The 19,689-nt window shown below is 45.9% G+C and overlaps 1 protein-coding gene across 1 annotated transcript in view; it reads right to left on the bottom strand.

The window, feature by feature from the left end:
* Window positions 1–19,689, bottom strand: part of exoc4 (exocyst complex component 4) — a 48,656-nt gene that overhangs the window by 11,454 nt on the left and 17,513 nt on the right. Inside the window, exons 11-13 of the mRNA XM_052055465.1 lie at window positions 17,964–18,060; window positions 6,659–6,761; window positions 6,459–6,575 (exon numbers count right to left, since the gene is read on the bottom strand). Of these exons, the coding sequence (XP_051911425.1) occupies window positions 6,459–6,575; window positions 6,659–6,761; window positions 17,964–18,060 (317 nt within the window). The remainder of the gene's footprint in view (window positions 1–6,458; window positions 6,576–6,658; window positions 6,762–17,963; window positions 18,061–19,689) is intronic.

Raw genomic sequence — 19,689 nt, 5'->3', positions numbered from 1 at the left:
GCCGCCGTGCACTTTGCATCTACTCTTTTACCACGCCGCCGCTTTAAAAGCGCCGCCACAGAGGAATATCTGAGCCCGGGCTTTGCAAATGCATGTCGTGGTTTGATGGGGGTAAACTGCTGTCATTAAGAGTAAAAAAAAAAAAAAAAAAAGATGGCCGTGCACTCCCATCGGAGAAAAAGGGCTGTTAATGCTCCGGATGCTGTTGCTAAAAGTGGTTATTTGCTTTAGTGCTGTGAGCTAAAAAAAAAAAAAAAACACAAACTGGGAATTACGTTAATGCGCTAAAAGGATGAAGCTGCTAGAATGGTCCCGGAGTGTCATGTGGACGGCAACACCTCCAACCTCATGAAATAGGGGGTGACCCACAAGGTCATCCAGAGGTCACAATGTATGTTCTCCGGCGCCCAAATAATACACACGACACAAGATGATCACCCCTTTTAGAGGAACATGGTTCGCCCCTCTCTTGAGTGAGGCGGGCGACAGGAGTGCGCTCTTGACACATCATTCATCAACGTCAGGAGAAAGTCACACATGGGCTCCCCCCCCCGCTTGACACATGGCGGACGGCTCGCATGTCCGCAGCCGGCGCGGCTCTTTGGGCGAACTGTGTGGGGAAGTACTCTGAAAAAAAAAAAAAAAAACTCCTAACAGCCCCATAACAGAACGCAAAAATAAAACAGCAATGATCCAAACAACCTCAAGCATTTATCGCACCTGGCGAGGGCAATAATAAGTAAATAAAGAGGTAAAGATGGATGACGTGTTGGGAGAATCACGTGATTTAAAAAAAAAAAAAAGGGTGCTCCCATTTCGGCGGAATGATCACATCGCTAGCGGGCTGATGAAATTGAGTCCCTAAAAGAAAACAACGTCTCTTTCACGGGGCGCCATCACCGCCTTTTCCGACGCGGCGTTGTGTAAGTGTTCTAATTGAAAGATGAGCAGCAATATCACACTTGGCTGCTTGCAGATGGACTGCCATATTACACACCCGCCATTCTCACCCAAAACACACACACACACACACGCGCGTAAAAAATGAAATATGGCGTCCTGGTATAAACAATCCAAAGAGTTAAGATGTGCAATTTGAGTCCTTGCAGTGGAGCAAAAATCCATTATACTAATTATCTCTTTGTTGGCTATATTTTTTTTTGTACTTCCCATGTTCATTATTCTAATGGATGCCCGCAAAATTATACAAAGTCTTCGCATTTATCGTCACATCTCATTAAGTCAATGTCAATATAAAAGGGTGCTCTTAGTTGGTTCAAGGTTACATTTGAGCACTTTTAAGATCCATTTTGACTTTCTTTTTTTTTTTCACTACATTGCAGGGCTGTAGACTGAAACCAATTTGGGCACCCAGGCAACCTTAATTCCCAATGGTATGCCCTCCCCCCACAAAAAAGAGGCACCACCGGTGCAAACAGACGTTTCCAGCGCTCTGAAAGAAACAACAAAACATCAATAATATTGGTTATTTAATTAAAGTTCAAGCCCAGTATTTAAAAAAATAAAACAAATACACATCCAAGATGACTACTCCTCCTTAGTCAAAGCCTCGCGGCATTTGTTTTAACTGCGGAAAACATGCAGGCCCAATTGTACTCTTTCGAATGTGTGTATACACGTATACCAACACAAAGCACTGCGGCATCGCTTAGCTAGAGGTGTGTTGAGACCGGCTGGAAGCCTGGAGAGCGCATGTGTTTGGCGCAAGATAACAGTGCAGGTTGCGCCTCGCGCATCCAAAAAAGCAAAGTCCGAGGGGAGGATTGCGTCAGTTCAGTGGGAATAAAGCGCTCATTTATTTATCCAGTGGTGCTTTGAAATGCAAGTCGATTCATTTCGTGACAAGACTGTGTGACAGTCTTTACTTAAAAAATCCATCCCTGGCTTCAAAATAAAATGTCTGTTTTTAAATCTAGAAAATAGCGCTTGTTCATATTGTAAAAATATTGTAAACACAGTATGGTTGGTGGTTGCTGTGTCCGACTTGGCCACCGGGTGCAGTATGATCCCCAAATCAGGATACAGTACAACTGAAGAAGACAGCCACAACTGCTCAAAACGCAGCAGTAATACTGGTGTTTTTGTTTTTTTTTCCTCTTTTGCTAGTAACATTATCCAACATTAGCATGTTAGCGTCAGATGCTTCAGACAACCGCTGCAGGGTGCTTTCAAATTAAAACGGTATGTGAGTATGTGTGTGTAAATCATCCATCCTCTTTCCTTATCCCTCACTCCCACTTGAGTCCAAATCACAGGGCTGATGAAGCCAACAGGTGAATTGTGCTGTGATTGCTGCACCCACCGATTGGTGCTGGGGGTCTGCTTTATAAAAGAGTCCCCCCCCCCCCCTACCCTTTCTCTCACGCATGTGTGTGCGTTTGTGCATGGAGGCAATCAGCAGGAAGCAAATAAGCGTTGCCTACACACATCACGACAAACAATAAAGGTCAGTGTCATTACGGTAGGTGGAGGTTGGGCACACGCACGCACATGCGCACACGTATACACACACACACGCAAGCACGTCGGAATATAAATGCCGAAAGGTCAACATCATTAGCGGTTCACTTGTGGTGCAACATGCGTGTGATATATATTACACATACAATAGTGATAATTGTTTTTTGTTTTTTTTAGGGGGTCAATCAAGCGACTTGGACTCGGATTCCCCCCCATCAAAAGAACTGTGGGACATTTCTACTATTAATGATGTTCATTTTAAATGGACTGATTTGCCGCCTGATTAATAATCAATCAATGAAGCTAGTTTACATCTTGCTCGCATGTTGAAGTGCCCCCCCCCCAAAAAAATGTGTGCAGTGGTGGTTGAGGGATGAGGAAAGGGGGCGGGGTTTGTCGGTGCTTTACTTTGGACCAAGATAAATGGAGCCAATCTGACAAGCTATCCAGCAGCGTAACCGTAACCCTCGCTCGCCTCCACTCTTCATCTATTCTGCCTCGATCTAACTCTAATTAAATGAATCAATCAGAGAGTCGGACAGATAGCATCTTAGCTCGCACGTGCTTATGTGTTGAGCTCACCATCTGATTCCTGCACACAAACATAAACACGTGTGAAACATACAAGCCCAAAAAAAAAAATATGATTCAAGCTTATCAGTGAATGGACACTCACCTCTAAGGACTTTATCTCTCAGTCCTTGTGGACCATATACAGGGTGGCCCACTTAAAAGTAGCCCGGATTTTTTTTTTAATTAAAATATTTTTTTAATTTTTTTCAAAACATGTATTTAATTACGTGAATGTTACAAGTGACCCAAGTCTTTCCAAAACCTGTTTTTATTACTTACAGGTTACAAGAGATGCTGGAAGTGTCCCCCATTGACATCTATACATTTTTGAGCACGGCACAGGATGTTGGCTGATACTCACTGCAGCTCTGCTAAGGTGATGCTTCGGATAGTGTTGGTGATGTTCTGTTTGAGTTCGTTCAGGGTATGAGGATTATTTGCGTACACCTTTTCTTTTAAATTCCCCCATAGATAAAAATCGCATGAGGTCAGGTCCGGAGACCGTGGTGGCCATAACCCCTTGCTCACAGTTCGCTCTTCCGTAAAGACTTCATGAATGGATGCCAGTGACATGTGGGACGTGTGACATGTTGCACCATCTTGTTGGAAGAAGGAGTACCTGACCTCATGCGATTTTTATCTATGGGGGAATTTAAAAGAAAAGGTGTACGCAAATAATCCTCATACCCTGAACGAACTCAAACAGAACATCACCAACACTATCCGAAGCATCACCTTAGCAGAGCTGCAGTCAGTATCAGCCAACATCCTGTGCCGTGCTCAAAAATGTATAGATGTCAATGGGGGACACTTCCAGCATCTCTTGTAACCTGTAAGTAATAAAAACAGGTTTTGGAAAGACTTGGGTCACTTGTAACATTCACGTAATTAAATACATGTTTTGAAAAAAATTAAAAAAATATTTTAATTTAAAAAAAAATCCGGGCTACTTTTAAGTGGGCCACCCTGTGTAAGCCAGTATGCGTCAGGCTCGTCATCATCTTATTATTACCCTATGATATACTGTACATACAGTACACGAGACAAGGTAGCCCCCTTTGGGAACCACTGTCGACTCGTGATAGGCAAATCAAACCCCGATATCGATTTTACTTATTAACTGAGTGGGTACTGTTTATAGGCGCTCGTTCACGTTGACTCGTGTGCGGCGATGGCCCCGAAGCCAGGGAGAAGTGACGCAAAAGGGGTCCCGGATTTATCACCATGCAACGTGATTTATTACAAGCCGATACGTGCCGAAATGCAGCCATAAATAATATGCTCACGAAGGAGCGGTGGGGCGACAAAAAAAATATGACCTACTCATGTAAGATAGATAAAAATAACCGCGTTATAGTCAACCCCCCCATTCATCGCAGGCAATACTGTGAGGCTAAAAACAGATTAACAGCAGTTTCATTCATTTACACTGCCCTGGAATTTTTTTTTTTTAAATCTCAATGCTAAACCGAAATACCTTCCTCCAGTCGCACCTCTAGCTCACATTAGCAGTTTAGCATGCTTCAACGGCCGCAAGTGAGCAGATGCATCCATAAAATGTGCTCCCCTATGGTTTCCCATATGAGGCTGCGGCCCGGCACAGTGTGCTTAATGTGCTGAAACTATATTGAGTTGTCTCTCTCCCTCTCATCAGCCCCGAAGGTTATGATGCCAATGGTGTGTAGGTGTGCGCATGCGTGCGTGTCCATGACAACACCTGGCGCACTGACACATATGTGCAAAATAAAAAGTAAAAAAAGACGCACTCTGGTCCGGCAACAAAGGCACATCTGCTACGTAATTGCAAACCCTCGCAAGCATTTTACGGCGCAGTCACCATCATCTTTAATCATCCACCGTAGTCGCTAAGGCAACCGGTGAGGACGTGGAGCTCACAACGGACTTAAGTTGGTACTTTTTGGAATTAAAAGTGCCAGGTTCCTATCCTGGAAAACGTATTGTGAACATAAACTGCTCGCCTGAGAAGCAGAGCAGTCGCTCGGTTCATTCAAGCTCAGATATCTTGCTGCCTCAACGGGCTGTGGCGGTAAATGAAATGCAAAGTAAACAGGAAATGAATAAAGTATGTACCAAAAAGTGCTTTGTATATCATGCAATAGTTGCCTCCTCAAGTTCACCTGATTTGCTGCTTAAACGGGCTGTAGCAGAATGCAAAGATGACAGGAAGTGGATGGGACATTTGTTATCATTATTTTGGTAGTTGCAAATGTATTTCGCGACAAGACTACAGAAGTTGCAATGGACTCAAGTTAAAATGCTCTTCCGCCTAAACAGCCTGCAAACGAAGTACAAATAAAAACGGCGTTCACGATAACACTGCAGTAGGTAAAGTTGATTTAGGCAACTCCCGAAACGAGTTGCAAAAGAAACCAAAATGCAAAGTATATTGAAAGAGAAAGACACAAAAGCTTGTAGTTGAGGCAATAATTGCATGATGTGTTTCACTACAATGAACTCAAGAGGAGCTACAGTGCCGGCTAAACGGGCTGCGGCAGGAATCAAAATGCATTGCACTGCGAGGCCTTGAAATAACCGAACTTCAATTTTTCTCTCGACTCGATTCACTTTGCATTTTGATTCCTGCCGCAGCCCGATTAGGCGCCACTTTTCTGTTGCACCACCTTTTTCGCTCTGGCTTTATTTTAGCGCCGACGCTGCCCGCGTGATTGCTTGGTTAGCCATTTGATTTCTATGTGGAATTGTGCTAAAATTGAAAAATTCATTTCCCTGACCGCCCATCGAGAAATTTTGTTTGTTTGGAGACACTGGAGCCTTGCCACACACACACACACATAGGAAGCAAATGGATGCCTGAAAAATGGAAGAAGAAAAAAAAAGGATTGGAAAGACGCTGCCGAATTGTGCTGGGCTCTTTTATTCAACCCAATTAAAAACAATAAAAATCCCAAACAAAGGCGGCGCTTTATTGCGCGCTCCCCACTCTCAACAGAAAGGCTCATTAGCCACAGCAGCATAATTAGCAAGATGCTGCACTCCTCTCGTTAAGGAGGGGCCCGAGCCGTAAACAAACCCTGCTGAACTCCGAACACCCACTGCCTCGCGCTCCCTCCGTAATGAACTGCCACTGACGTTTGCAGCATGGAAGATGAGCAGCCGCAGAGCACACACACACACACTGACACACAAATACTGTACACATCGCAGAGCTGCAACATAAACTCTTTTGACGCTGTCCTTCTTGACAAAACAAACACAATTAAAGTGCATGTGCGTGTGAAAATAGCCACTTTGAGCCAACATGGATGACAGCGACGAAGTGTGCAGTGGTCAAACACTTACCTGTTTGTCTATTAGCCACCGTGGCTACCAAGTGATTTTTGCATAGCTAGCTGGATTATTGGTGCCCCGTGTGAGTACCTCACCTGGAGCACGGGTCTCTGTACGCCCAGAACCTTCATGGTGTCGGCACTGGCGAGGATCTTCAAGGGGTCGGCTGCCTTGCTCACTGCCTCGATTTCTTTGTTGATCTCTGTACGGACCTGAACGACGAAGGATTTGATGAGTTGGGGTGGGGGTGGGCGGAGGGGAGGGTCTTGACAATAGGAGAAGTCTGTTCGCCGACCTGGTTGAGGAAAAGGTCGTTGATGTAGTACGTCAAGAAGGTTCGGAGTTGGCACTGCTTGGCCTGGCCTGCACCCATATTCATCTCAATCTCCTGAATGAACCTGCAGAGAGAAGTTGCGAGAAACTAGATCTTCTTCCGGGTCCCCCCCCCACCCCAACACTTTTATCCCACCCAGATGTGGGTTGGCCACAAACGCGTGGCTTCGCCGAGGCACGCGCGCACCTCGTTTGTCAGGTTCGCCAAGCCGCCGACCTCGTCTGGCGCGCGCCCTGCGGGGCCGACGTCACGCAAGAGTGAGCGCTTCCTCAAGCGCACATATAAATGCTCAAATAAATCAAACCCCGTGTGGAGAAAAAAAAAAAAAAGATTGCTTGACCTACATGACGTGTGGCTACGCATGACCCCCACACTTGTAGAGTGCAGTAAATGTTGAGAAGACAACAATAACAAAGTGAGGGTTATGCCAGGATGCAAAGAGAACATTTGATTGCAGCAAAATAACAGAAGCACTCTTTTGTTTGGCATTCAAATAGAGTGGAGCTAAAATTTGCATCGCTGAAGTTGGTCTTTACGAATATGCACAACAAGAATTTGCTGCCTCAACGGGCTGCTGCATCAATCCCAACAAAAAGTTAACGAGTGTCAAGTTCACGCCTGGAACATCCTTGAGACCCAAATGACCCGACGAATGGGATTTTCAAGAAACAAGCCATTGCTAGCGTAATAGTAAAGGCATACACAGGCTAGAGAACAATACCTGGAGGCGCATATTCTTGATCCTCAGCGAAGAACAACTAACAATACTATGGCTTACTGAGGAATTGAGATATCTCAAAACAGGCTTATGTCAGTACTTCCAGTGTTGTCCTATTCCACGCCGTTATTTTGAACGTGTAGCTCTGGCCAAACAAAACAATTCCTGCTGACTTAACTCACACCCTCACACACTACTCAGCATTTGCACCCAATTAGTCAGCAAGACTGGAGGCCTCGTGTGTGCAGTCTAAAGCCACTGTAAATCCTTCATTGATTCTCCAAAGTCGACCGCGGCGCAAAGCGGGAGAAACTCTTCTGTGGCCTAATTAGAGCTGTCAAACAATGTGGGCCAGATAAACAGCTCCTCTCCATAAATGTGGAGAGAACTTAAACAGCCTCTTGCCCACGAGTCGGCAAGCTTTTCAAGAGAAAATACAATTTCTGCTGACAACTTCATCCTCAGAAAAAAAAAAAGTAAGAAAAATAAAATCGATTCTGGTGACAGAAAGTTGCCACTTGAGCGCAGCGCCTTGTTGCCCCGAGATCCATCCCTGCCTGTCATTACTGTCACCGCTTCGATGGCGGAGTCAAGATGATGGATCGTCCGCTTTGTGTGTGAGCACAGATGGATTTCTCCGCCGACAGAGGTGATAACATTTGAGTAATGCGGCGGCGCCCCCGTGAGTAGTAAACGTCCCATCTTGTGGCGAGGAACACGGACCGGCATGAGGACGCCGGAAACCGGGATCAACGAACGGCGCGCCGCGCAACGGCGGGTGCGAGGCGAGACAACCAAAAACGGTCCGATTCGAATCATCTTCCGGGTTGCTGTGGAAACGGCAGCCGCCTCGAGCGCTTGCGGACGACTCAGCGACTCGGTGTGTGAAATCTTAATAGCCTTGAATAATTCACTTAGCCGCCCTGGTGAGCTCAGACAAACACCGACATGCTGCGAAGGTTGTCGTACAGTGCGGGTGAGGAAAGGGAGGGGCTTCATGGTCGGCTATCAAGAACGCCGGAATAAAAGGCGAGAGGAAGCCATCGCATCCCCAACAGAGGGCATCTGGTCCACTCCAAAAGCACTTCTCAAATTACAATTTAAAAGATTTGGAATATATACATGCCTAGTCAAAACAGATCCTCCACTATTCATTTTCATTTATTAGATTATTTTTTTTTTCCTTTCTTTATTAACTATCATGAAATGTTTGGGCAATCTCAACTTCTACCAGCAGATGTCACTGTGTCAACTTCCAGTTTTCCAGTGATCCATTGTATATGTACAGTATGCTGCTTTTGCTAAATAAGTATTAATAGGACTACTGGTCACTGGTGTACCACAAGGCGCACAGCTAGGACCCCCGTTATAAGGATGCCACAAATGCGTCTTCAAAAGGTGTCCGTGTGGCTATTTCCATTTGTCTGTGTGTGGAGGCTCGTCACAGTGTGGCGCGGGCCAATTAAAACAAAAGCGAGATTGATGATCGCCCAAGAAGCAGCAAGCGGCGGCGGTGGTGACGGTAACGCTAGCAAAGACAGCTGCTTCCTGCAAAAAACAGGAAATGAGATGGCCTTGTTTCGCTGATGCTACCGGAACCTCAAAAGACAAATGGCCGCCGTGGGGCAGCTCCTCCATCTTCTTAACGCTCACCTTACATCTTTTTAACGCCCTCGCACGTTGCGACTGGGACCGTCTCGTCATTAGTCTTTTCTCCAAGGCTGACGAGCAAGTGAACACATACGAAATTGATTTTTTTTTTAAACTCTACTAATAGGAGGGATGGGCAAGTACCGATATTACGTATCAGCATCAATGCTGATACCAGGCTTATTTTAAAGTCTCATGGAGGCTGTCGATACCGGCCACCGATACTTCAGGCAAACAAAATCTGACATCAATTAAGTCCTCCTCAGCAGTACTTGGCGCTGTTATACAGCACACATTGCAACGTTATATATCAAATGTACAAGAGGCATCAGTACTCGGTATAGGTGAATACTCGGACTCCTATTGGTCGGTTCCTGAACATCTGTGTATTATTAAAACACAATCTTTAATTTAGTTTGATTTGAATAAAAAAAAGTATAGATATCTCTATTAATGTTGATTGTTTTTAATGCACAAAATACCCAAGAAATGTTGAGCTCTCTTGAACGCTCCGAAGCGCAATTAAGAGCTTTATCGGGCAGGAGATGGCTCTCACGGCACTGCACAAAGGGGAGGCGATGGGGGCTCTAAATGATGGCTTTTATGCGTTTTGTGTCAATAGAGACAGACAGGTGACGGCACCCTCCGTGGCCTTTCTGTGTGCACTTCAATTTCTGGGAACTCAGCACGTTGGTTGTATAGCTAAGACATAAGCAGGTGCAGTGCGGCCAGTGGGATAAAACCCAAGCGACCTCCTGCAGATGCTTATTCAGACATAAATTCACATTTACGTACCGGTACCTTTCGAAGGATGCAGTGGAGCAAAAAAAAAAAAAAAAAAAGTGAATGAGAAGATTAATAGCACTCTATAAAACTGTACTGGGGCGGCCCGGTAGCCCAGTGGTTAGCACGTCGGCTTCACAGTGCAGAGGTACCGGGTTCGATTCCAGCTCCGGCCTCCCTGTGTGGAGTTTGCATGTTCTGCCCGGGCCTGCGTGGGTTTTCTCCGGGTGCTCCGGTTTCCTCCCACATTCCAAAAACATGCGTGGCAGGCTGATTGAACACTCTAAATTGTCCCTAGGTGTGAGTGTGAGTGCGAATGGTTGTTCATCTGTGTGTGCCCTGCGATTGGCTGGCAACCGACTCAGGGTGTCCCCCGCCTACTGCCCAAAGACAGCTGGGATAGGCTCCAGCACCCCCCGCGACCCTAGTGAGGATCAAGCGGCTCGGAAGATGAATGAATGAATGAATGAATACTGTACTGGATAAAACCATACAGAAAAATGCTGAGCAAATAATAAAACTAATCGGGAGAGGCTTTGACACTGACCCCACACACATTCCCAACACAACAAAAGATATACCGGAACTTAACCCAACGGAGCATTCACTTTTCATCGAACTGAGAGAGGCCACAAAAAAAAAAAAACCCGGACAAGCATTTTCAATGAAGTATGCAGCAGTCTGGTGAAGTCAGTGGGCCGCGGGTTTGATGCGGTAACTGCAAGTCACATCGCAATGTCAAGACCATGAAATAAACGCTGGACTTCACTTTTGTCTCATATTCATCTTTTGATCGGAAACTTCAGTATCCAACAAAAACAAATGAACCGACCTTGCCGTTGGAATACTTTTTGGAGGAGACTGAATGGACTGAAGATGTAGTATGCAAGGTGCTAACCGTCTGGCATAGTTGCATCATGGGATTGTTGGGGGGGGGGGGTGCAGTGTGATATCACAGGCCATGTTATCGCCTCGTCACTTGCGGCGCCCTATCTCTCCATTTCCCACCCTTCACTTCATCACCACTCGCTCTATTTTTAGCACGGCGTCACTGTTATCGCGCCACATGCTTTGCCACCACCCCCACCCCCCGTCGTCCATTTTTATGTTAAACGCAGGGCTTTCCAAACTTGAGGCGGATGCGGCTCAAAGCGCGACTCAGGAAGGGCGAACATCAATCAAGGGGTTAAATTATTCATCGATTCCCGGGGCAGGTTGTTGTCGTGTTTTGTTCGGCGAGCGTCCACTTGAGAGAGATGACAACCTTGACCTTTTTTTCTTTGCCGCGTTGAGATCGGGCTTCAATGTGACGGCCTTTCATGTTAAAAGCCATATGGGGAATATTACGCCTGTCGAAGTGGACCACCGGACGAGGGGGACGGAAGTTTTGGTTACTCGCCACCCAAAAAAGCAAAAACAGAAATGACAAAAACGTTCCTGTTTTTGTCCTTATTTTTGTTTTGGCTCTTTGAATTTGATAGTTTTAATTGACTTTGGTTTTTAGATGTCTGGGTTTTAGTTGATGTGCAGCACTTTGTCTGCAGGGCTGATTTTAAAGGACTCTGTGAAATATGTTCTTTGGATTGTGAAGAAGTGATTTACGTTGGACTGTCGTATTTAGGAATTTGTATTCTTTTATAAATCAAACAATTTTTAAAACATTTTTACTTTCATATGGGAATTTATGGAATGAAGTATTTTGATTGTATTTTACAGTATTTTTCGGTTTATTTAATTTAGGCTGTTCTCCCAAACCCACGCATCAACAGAGCATTTATTTTACATTTATTTTGTCAGTAATTTTATTTCATTCCTATTTATTTCTCATCTGATACATGCTGTCATATCGGCAACAGACTAATACGTGACAATTTATGACACAATTGTTGCGATTCAGGCACGCGTGCCACCTCCAGGAAACCGGGCTGTCACTCTATGTCCTTTTCTTCAAACGTGTCGGGCTGCTCTCATCGCCTCGCCCGGCGCGATAAGATCCCGTACGTCTGTTTCACGTCCTTCCAATCTCATTTACACTTGACACCTGGCATTTGCATAACGGCAACACTCCATCTCCCATCTCGTTCGAGCGGTTGGGAGCGTGCGCCTGTGTCAGTCTCCTCCGCGTCCTCTTTCATCTAATTCATTAGGCCTGCTCATGCTTGCGCCCCTTGACTTATTTCGTGAAAGTGTGGTGAGTACAAGTATTATATATACATGTACCGTATATATATACATATATAGATAAGGGGTGTCGTACTTCGCAATACCGCATTTGAAACCAAGAGGGGGTTGAATAAATATTACAAATAAAAAATGTTCTAATGCGCTCACATCCATTCGAAATCTCATCTTCGCAACGCCGCAATCGCATTACAACACCCCCTAATGTTGTTTCGCTGGAGTTTTCGCGGTGAGACGCTCATATCAAACATAATGGACCCCCCTCTGTCTCCCCCCCACAACCCCATTTCCACTATACTGTGTCTCAAATTTCCGACTAATCATAGTCCACTTGTGCAGAGTTCTGTGTGGGGGCTTTTATTGCGAAACTGTTTCTGGACTTGAAGTCAGGGAGAAAGTTTAAAGGGAGGTGTAATCATTCTGCCGGTTTGACTTTTCTACCGCTCCTGCACTCAATGGGCGGGGGTGTAGTTTGTGCACGGGAGAGGAAGGACAAAGCAGGAGCAACATCCATCTCTCTGACAAATGTGCCTTGCGCTCGGAGTTGGGGAGGGAGTTTTTTTTTTTGCATAGGGCTCATATTCATGCGAAGCATCCATCTTGGACAGTAATGAACAATTCAAAAACAAGGGGTAACCTATTGAAGGAGCAATTCGGAGACAACAAAAAATTATTTCGATCAGGAAGTCTTTAAAAATCCAGACACAAAAATGCATAAATATTCAGGGAAAAAAACCCGCAAGCAATTGACCTTTAAAAAAAAAAAGATTTAAAAATTGCAAAAGTACTGAAATTGTACTTTTGTACTTTTTTTGTACTTGAAACTGCGGGAAAATAAAAAATCTGAAAAAATATTAAGGGATTTTTTTTTCTCAAAAGGCTAAAAAAAAAAAAAAAATCCGAAAAACCACAAACATGAGCAGAAAAAGAAAACCCAAAATGAAATGACGAAAAAACAAACACCGTATATTTGATGTAAATATGACTGTTGTATGTATATGTAAATTGCTTGGCTAAGATGTTTTAAACAGAGGAACTGCCGAATGCCCTTCAATGTTCCTTGGCAACTTTGACCGCCCTAACTAACCATTCTGAAGCATACCTCGGCGTGTCAATCTGAACTGGACCGCATATGTCTCGACCTGAACTTTGCAGAGTGTGCCGCATGCGGATCCTTTCCCTGGCATCTGCGCAGGCTCCTTCAAAAGACCCCCAACAAAAGCCTTTGCCGATCAATCAATTACATTGCCGCTCCAGCAATCAAACAAGGTTATTATCACGGAGCCGCTCGCAGACCTGGAAAGGCCCCGGCCCCCAATCAAAGGCTGCTGTGATGTGGGCTCGCTCATGTGATGCTAACGCGGAGTGGCAGCTCATGTGGTCAAGGGGATTGAAGGATGGAAGGAGGTAAGGAAGAGGAAATGGAAAATCTGGAAATCAGGCGTTAATTGCAAATCCCTTGCAAGGCCTGAATTTTAGCGTCAACGTGCTCCCGCGTTTCTCCCAGCGTAGCAACGGCTCCGAGGATATGACGGCGTAATTAAATTGTGTGCTGAAAAAAACAAATAAAAACACACGGTTCAACTATCAATATGATTTTGATAAATCGTTCATTTTTTTAAATGTAACCAATCGAAGACATTACCAAGGGCCAAAGAGAAAACACCTGATTGGCGGCTGCTTAGGAGATCTTCCCGTGTGGCGTCACCGCTCTATATTTAGACAAATCCTCAATTTCCAAGCACAATTTCAGCCTCTAATGGGACAAGCCAACACTTCTCTGTGTCCGCTCCCCCCCCCCCCTTGGGGCAACCATCAAAGGCGATTTCACAAGACGTCTACCGCTGAGGCAAGCCGGACACCTTTAAGCGCCCCTCATCCGCAACCTCTCGGCCAAGATGCCGGCTTCACAGGTTGCCCCGGATACCCAGTGTGATTCCATTATGGGGTGGATAAACAAAATCAAAGCGTTTATCCAGCTTTCTATAGCTGGAGAAAAGACTTCCACAATGCTGGATTTAATATCTGCGGCGTGCGTGCGTGTCCATGCCAACGATACGCGTTTGCTCCTGGCTACAGTTGACTAATGTCGTCTTTCATCCCTTTAAAATGTCTTAAATTTTGTTTGGCGATGAGCGTTGTTTGTCATTTAACGACCAAGCACGTCTCATCTGGTTTCTGAGTTTGGTCGTATGAAATTCTCAAGGTGAGCCGCGATCGGTTGTTACAACTGTGATCTTATTTTCAATGCGAGTGGCAAAATGGCCGCCCCCAGGCAGATTTTGCTCATAAATTAATAATCCAACACGGTATTAATCAGAATAGCATGTTTGGACGGGTGGGGTCGCGAAGAACATTTATTTTTTATTTTTTTAAATCGCAAAGAACATTTTTGAATTGACTTTGCCTTTCACGGTAATTGATTGCGACATAGTCCCTCAATGATGTTGGCAGAATTTAATTTGCTTTTGCATCAAATTCTATTGATTTTGTGCCCATTGTACTGTCAACTTCTGCGTTGCTTGGAGCGTTGACCATTTTTTTTGAGGAACTGACGACAGAATCGTCCAGCGGATGACCAGCTGTTTGAAGGTGTCTGGTGTTGTTATTTTGACGAGTCCGTTGGGTCAATCGAAACATCTGCACGCAGTTTGACGAAATGACTGCAGCTCACCTGACGCATTGGGAGAAACATTTTTTTTTTCCCTTCCCCACCTAACATCGTTAGAGTATATTGCAGTGTTTAATGCGAGGCACTTAGCAGTTAAGCGCTCTTGTTATCGGCCTTTTTCATTTTCTCCCCGTGGCCGAGGCAGCACATTGTTTCGCGGCAACAATGCCGGCGCGCTCGTACAAAACTCCCAATTCAAAGCGGACTAACAAGCCATTCAACACAGAGGCAATTTAAGAGGCTTTCTCGCTTTTCTTTCTTCTTTGCTCCTATCTTGTTCGACTCTCAACCCACCTGTCCGTTTGTTCCTTTTGTTTCATCATATTTCCCTTTGTGCTTTTTCCTCCCGTCGCCACCATCTGCTCCCGCCTCTGTGTTGTTGCTTTCTTGTGTCGATTTTATTCATCTCGCGCGAGCTCGTGACCTTTTCTAGTGTAAATTCCTTCTTGACGAGGCGCTGGTATTTAATGGAAGCGGGGGAGAGAGACACTTGAGGAAAAAAAAAAAATCAAGAGAGGAAAAGACAACAAAGTTATGAGCTGGTCGATCATGAAGGACGACGCACCAATACTTTTTTCCCTTTTTTCCCCCCAGTACTTACATTTAAGTTCTCACCGAAACCGCATGGCAGAATTGTTCTTCAACATGGCAAAATAAAGCAAATTTTAATCAGGACTGACCAATTGGATAGAAGAATTTTTATCACTTCATCGCTTACGTCTCTCTAGGCACCAATATTGACATTGGTATCGGCACAAAGCTCTAAATTGTTAATTTTGAGGGAAAATTGCCCAAGAAAAAAACGGCCCATTTCACCTTCCCACTTTGGCTTTTTCTCGTTTGCGGTCTTTGGACTGTCTGCTCTCGCGGAGGGGATTTAATGAGAGCGTGAAATTAGTGCAGAGTCATGGTGTGTTGCCGTTTGCACCGCAGGCAACTGCGGCGGGTGGCCGGGACCTTCTGTCCTCTTCCTGTCACGGAGCTCTCTGTCTGCTCCTCGTTACTTTTGTCCTTCCCCCTCGCCGCCTCCTTTCTCACGTGCTGACCTTGCGAGCACTTTTTTTCCTCAACTCCAACGCAACCGCTTGGTCGATTTAGCATTGAGTTAATGTTTGTCTTTTTTTTTTTTTTTCTAATTTACATCTATAAGGATGGCCCAGCCCGGGGCCCCGTGCGACGGGTGAACTGGGAGAGATTAGCAGCCCTCGCGGAATCTTTTCAAAATGCCAAACCCGTCCGGTGCAAGAGGTGGAAATACCAGCAAAATGTCAACTGGAGACCCCACAAGTCAACTAAATTGGCGACTCCGTGCGCAAACACTCCCCACAAAGTCATACATTCACTACTTGCTGTCACCTTTGAGGACGCGTCAGCGGCTTAGCCTTGACACAGAGCCGGCTTTTATTATTATTACCATTCGTGCATATGAATTAATTGCATCTGATGGACACTGCGCAGTTGATGCAAAAACAACAGCCGAGAGCATTTTCCGACTTGCCTCTTTCCCATTACCATCAATTTTATCTGCGGTGAATGGCAATGTCTGACTAAGATGTCCCTCTCCGCACAGGCTTCTAACCAGCAGGGGATTTGGAGCCCATCCGAGCCCCAGCGGAATAAATAATCCCCCTCGGCATATTCAGCGTCAGACACGCCGCAACCTTGAAGGCACCGGAGCGTACGTTCTCAACTTTTCTGCTGCTAGACGGTCCAGGACGGAATGGTAAACAAACGGCGGCCTTGGCGCCGCCTAATGCGCGAGCTGATTTGCAGCAGTCGATTCGGTCACGGAAGAGGCGCAGGGGACGAACGGCGTAGAAGGGATGCCAGTGACACCCTGGATAGTAAAGAGTACATTTGTGTGTTTTGCACATATTAACTCATTCCCCGGCATGAACGCTTATATTTATCAACTGGTATCAAAATGTATATATTCGTCAAGTACTTTTTCAATAAGCGGGCATGGAAGATGCCCTCACCCAGCTTGCCTGTTGAATGTCAGTTTGTAAACCACTGCACTGACCCTCACTGCAGATGGCGATGTCGCTTTGGATTGAAGAAAAGCAAAGCTTTTGAGTAGAAGATAAAGATTCGAGGGTTAATCTCAGGTCAGGAATGCAAAGTTGGTCAAGTTTAGGGGCGTCACGGTCCAACAGAGTAGGCGCGACGAAAGGTGCTAGTTTGCTGTCAACTCGAGTCATGCAGCCAAAACGGGCGGCAGCGAATGAGTTCAGAAAACTCAACAAACTGACAAATGACACAAGTTGGCATGAGTTGCCCGGGTTTCATTTCGCCAGCTTGTGCGCAGTGCCGAATGCTTTTGTCATTAAAAGCCGCCGCGAGTCGGGCGGTTGGCTGCGGGGAGGTTTAGCGATCCATCAGCATAGCTGCGCCATTAGAAAACCATCTGTAAGCCCCGGCGTGCCAGCGGCGCTCGCAGTCTCGTCGCAAGGAGAGGAGTGCTCTGCAACTCCAAGTGATTGATACAAACCATTATCGACAACATGGCATCGGCAAGTAGTTTTTTGTTGTTGTTTTGTTTTGTTAGGGATAGTTTGTTTTCTGCACGAAGGGTCATGAAAGTACTTCCGATGCGGCGTTTACCGGTCACTCCGCCTCTACAAATTGAGTCTCCGTCCAAATTGGCCCAGGTTTCACCACGGCTCTCCACAGGTGGCTCCATCGCGATGCTTTTAGCGTCAAAACATTTTCGAAGCTCGGCGCTTGTGCCAAAACGTGACAATCATCTCACCCCGCGTGCAATCCAAATAGACATTGCGCGGCGTCAAATGGCGCGGCGAGGAAATAAGAACCCTCTCGCTATAATGGAGCCTTGAAGGTAATGTATCAGAGCATCACAATTCAATTAGGCGTCTTTCTTTATTAGATTGGCGCAAATCTCCCGGGAATTGTGTAGAAAACGGGCAGGCCTCGCAAAGACTTAAATCTAATGTGAAGTAAAAGCGAAGACGGTTGTCGATTCCAATTGCTGGAGGGTATCAACAAAACATGTCGAACCGGGGGTCCAGTGCATTACATCGAGTCCGATTTACGGTGAGTCGATCAACGTTAAAATGTCACCAATCAATGCGCGGTCACTAAGAGGCTTCGTAATCGAATTGGTTTGATTTTTACTGGTATTGAGTCACGTGCCAGCCAGATCTCTGACATCTTGACAGTGTTGGCGTTTCTTCTCGGCTAAGTAAGTTCCATTTTCCACTGATTTGTTTTGATTTGTAGACGTATCGTAGAAAGTGGCGTACCTGAGAAGAGGCTGGAAGATGACGGTGATGTTCCTCGCTCCAGGCTTGCACACAAACTTCATTTCTCCACCTTCCATCAGGTTGTCATCGGTGCCGCCTACAGAGACAAAGGCGGACTTGATCAAACACACTCGTAGTACTGGACGCCGTTGTGCGTTATTGTGGAACGGAACGCGGCCGACTCTCGGTCAATCAAAACGGCTCCGTTGATTCGCCTTGAAATAACGGAAGAAGAAATTGACTCGCTGGGTTCTGTGCATTCGATTGGCGCACGCAAAGGGTGTTTATACAGGTAAACTGCAAGATACCCCCCTTGTGGATGATTCGTCGGCTGCGCACGTGACGCGGGCAATTGAAGATCGCCTCGCACCATCGATCATATCAGTCCCTCCTAGGAATGGAATGATAAGTAAAAATCCATCCATCCATCCATCCATTTCACGGACAGCCGAAGCCTATTCTCGTTGACTTCTAGCAACACCTTATGCTGGTCACGACAAAAATCTATTTCAAGGCAATTTTGAGTTTTTTATGACTGACTCCTTTTCCGCCGTGATTCCGTGTGAAAATCAAGACCCGGAGTCACAAATACAAATGCATATCCACGCTCCACCTCAGCTAACAGGGGCTAATCATAAAATCAGATGAACAAGCTCCGACATTGGTGCCACAGAAACGCCATTGGGGCAATGGCGTGGCAGATCGGGGTTGGCGTTTCATGCAGAAAAGGGGCCGAGGCGCATATCACGGGGGAGTGAAAGAACACTGAAGCTCATTACCCGCGCTCATGCTGAAGTAATCGATATAATTGGCGGGAGACGGAATTGTGGCTTTCCGTCGATACGGCAAACCGTGCGGCGGAAAGAATGATGGCGTGTTCAGGTATGCGCGTCTTAGAGGAATACAATTCACGGTTGAAGGCGCGCGCGGCGTTTGCGAGCAAATTGTGATTCGGCGAGATGTAAAGTCCTGCGAGACTTTAAATGAGCTAATGAGAAACTTGCGAGAGGTGTAAGATGGGCCGATAGGCAAAGTGAGTTTTTGGAACAAAGCCCGGGGCCCTGTGTTTTCTTCTTCTTCCATTTCCATTTTCAATATGGCCTTGCAAAGCTTATGTGATGGAACACAAAGACACCTCCACGCTGTGCCAAAACGCATTCCGTATTACCTCGCCGGGATGCATTCAAATGCATATCGAGCTATTGTTCCCTAGACTGCGCTCAATAATGCATTTCTAATCGAACATGTTTTATTTGAAACGTACGGGGGGGGACAACACTGGGTGAATTTTCATGAGAAGTGACGAGGTCGGCCTTTATTCCTTTGCCAACTTTCAAACGGAAGAACTTCTGACTTTGATCTGACGGCGCGGCCGCCTGCGTGACTCTCCGTTTCGGTGCCAATTCAATTAGGACTCAATTAGACAAGGACAAACCAAGCTGCCACCCGGGTGCTCATCTTTCATCCTTTTGCCCAACTTTTGAAGATTTCCGGCAAGTTTTCTTCACCTGTCCAACCGTGAACGCGCATCGCACGTGGGCAAACAAGAAACTCCCCGGCGCGTAGACCCCGATGACAATGACCAATTTAATTTCACGCTCTAAACATCTGCAACAGTGTCAGACGAGGCAGGCGAGGAGGAAGCCTCACTGATCCATGAGGGTCTGGGAGCAGCTGCCAACAGGGCATAACACCGATGAATATTAAATAAGCGGGGGGCATTAAT

Source organism: Hippocampus zosterae, chromosome 21 (assembly GCF_025434085.1).
Source record: "Hippocampus zosterae strain Florida chromosome 21, ASM2543408v3, whole genome shotgun sequence".
In the NCBI taxonomy this organism is placed as follows: Eukaryota; Metazoa; Chordata; class Actinopteri; order Syngnathiformes; family Syngnathidae; genus Hippocampus; species Hippocampus zosterae.
This window is presented reverse-complemented; position numbering and strand designations above follow the sequence as displayed.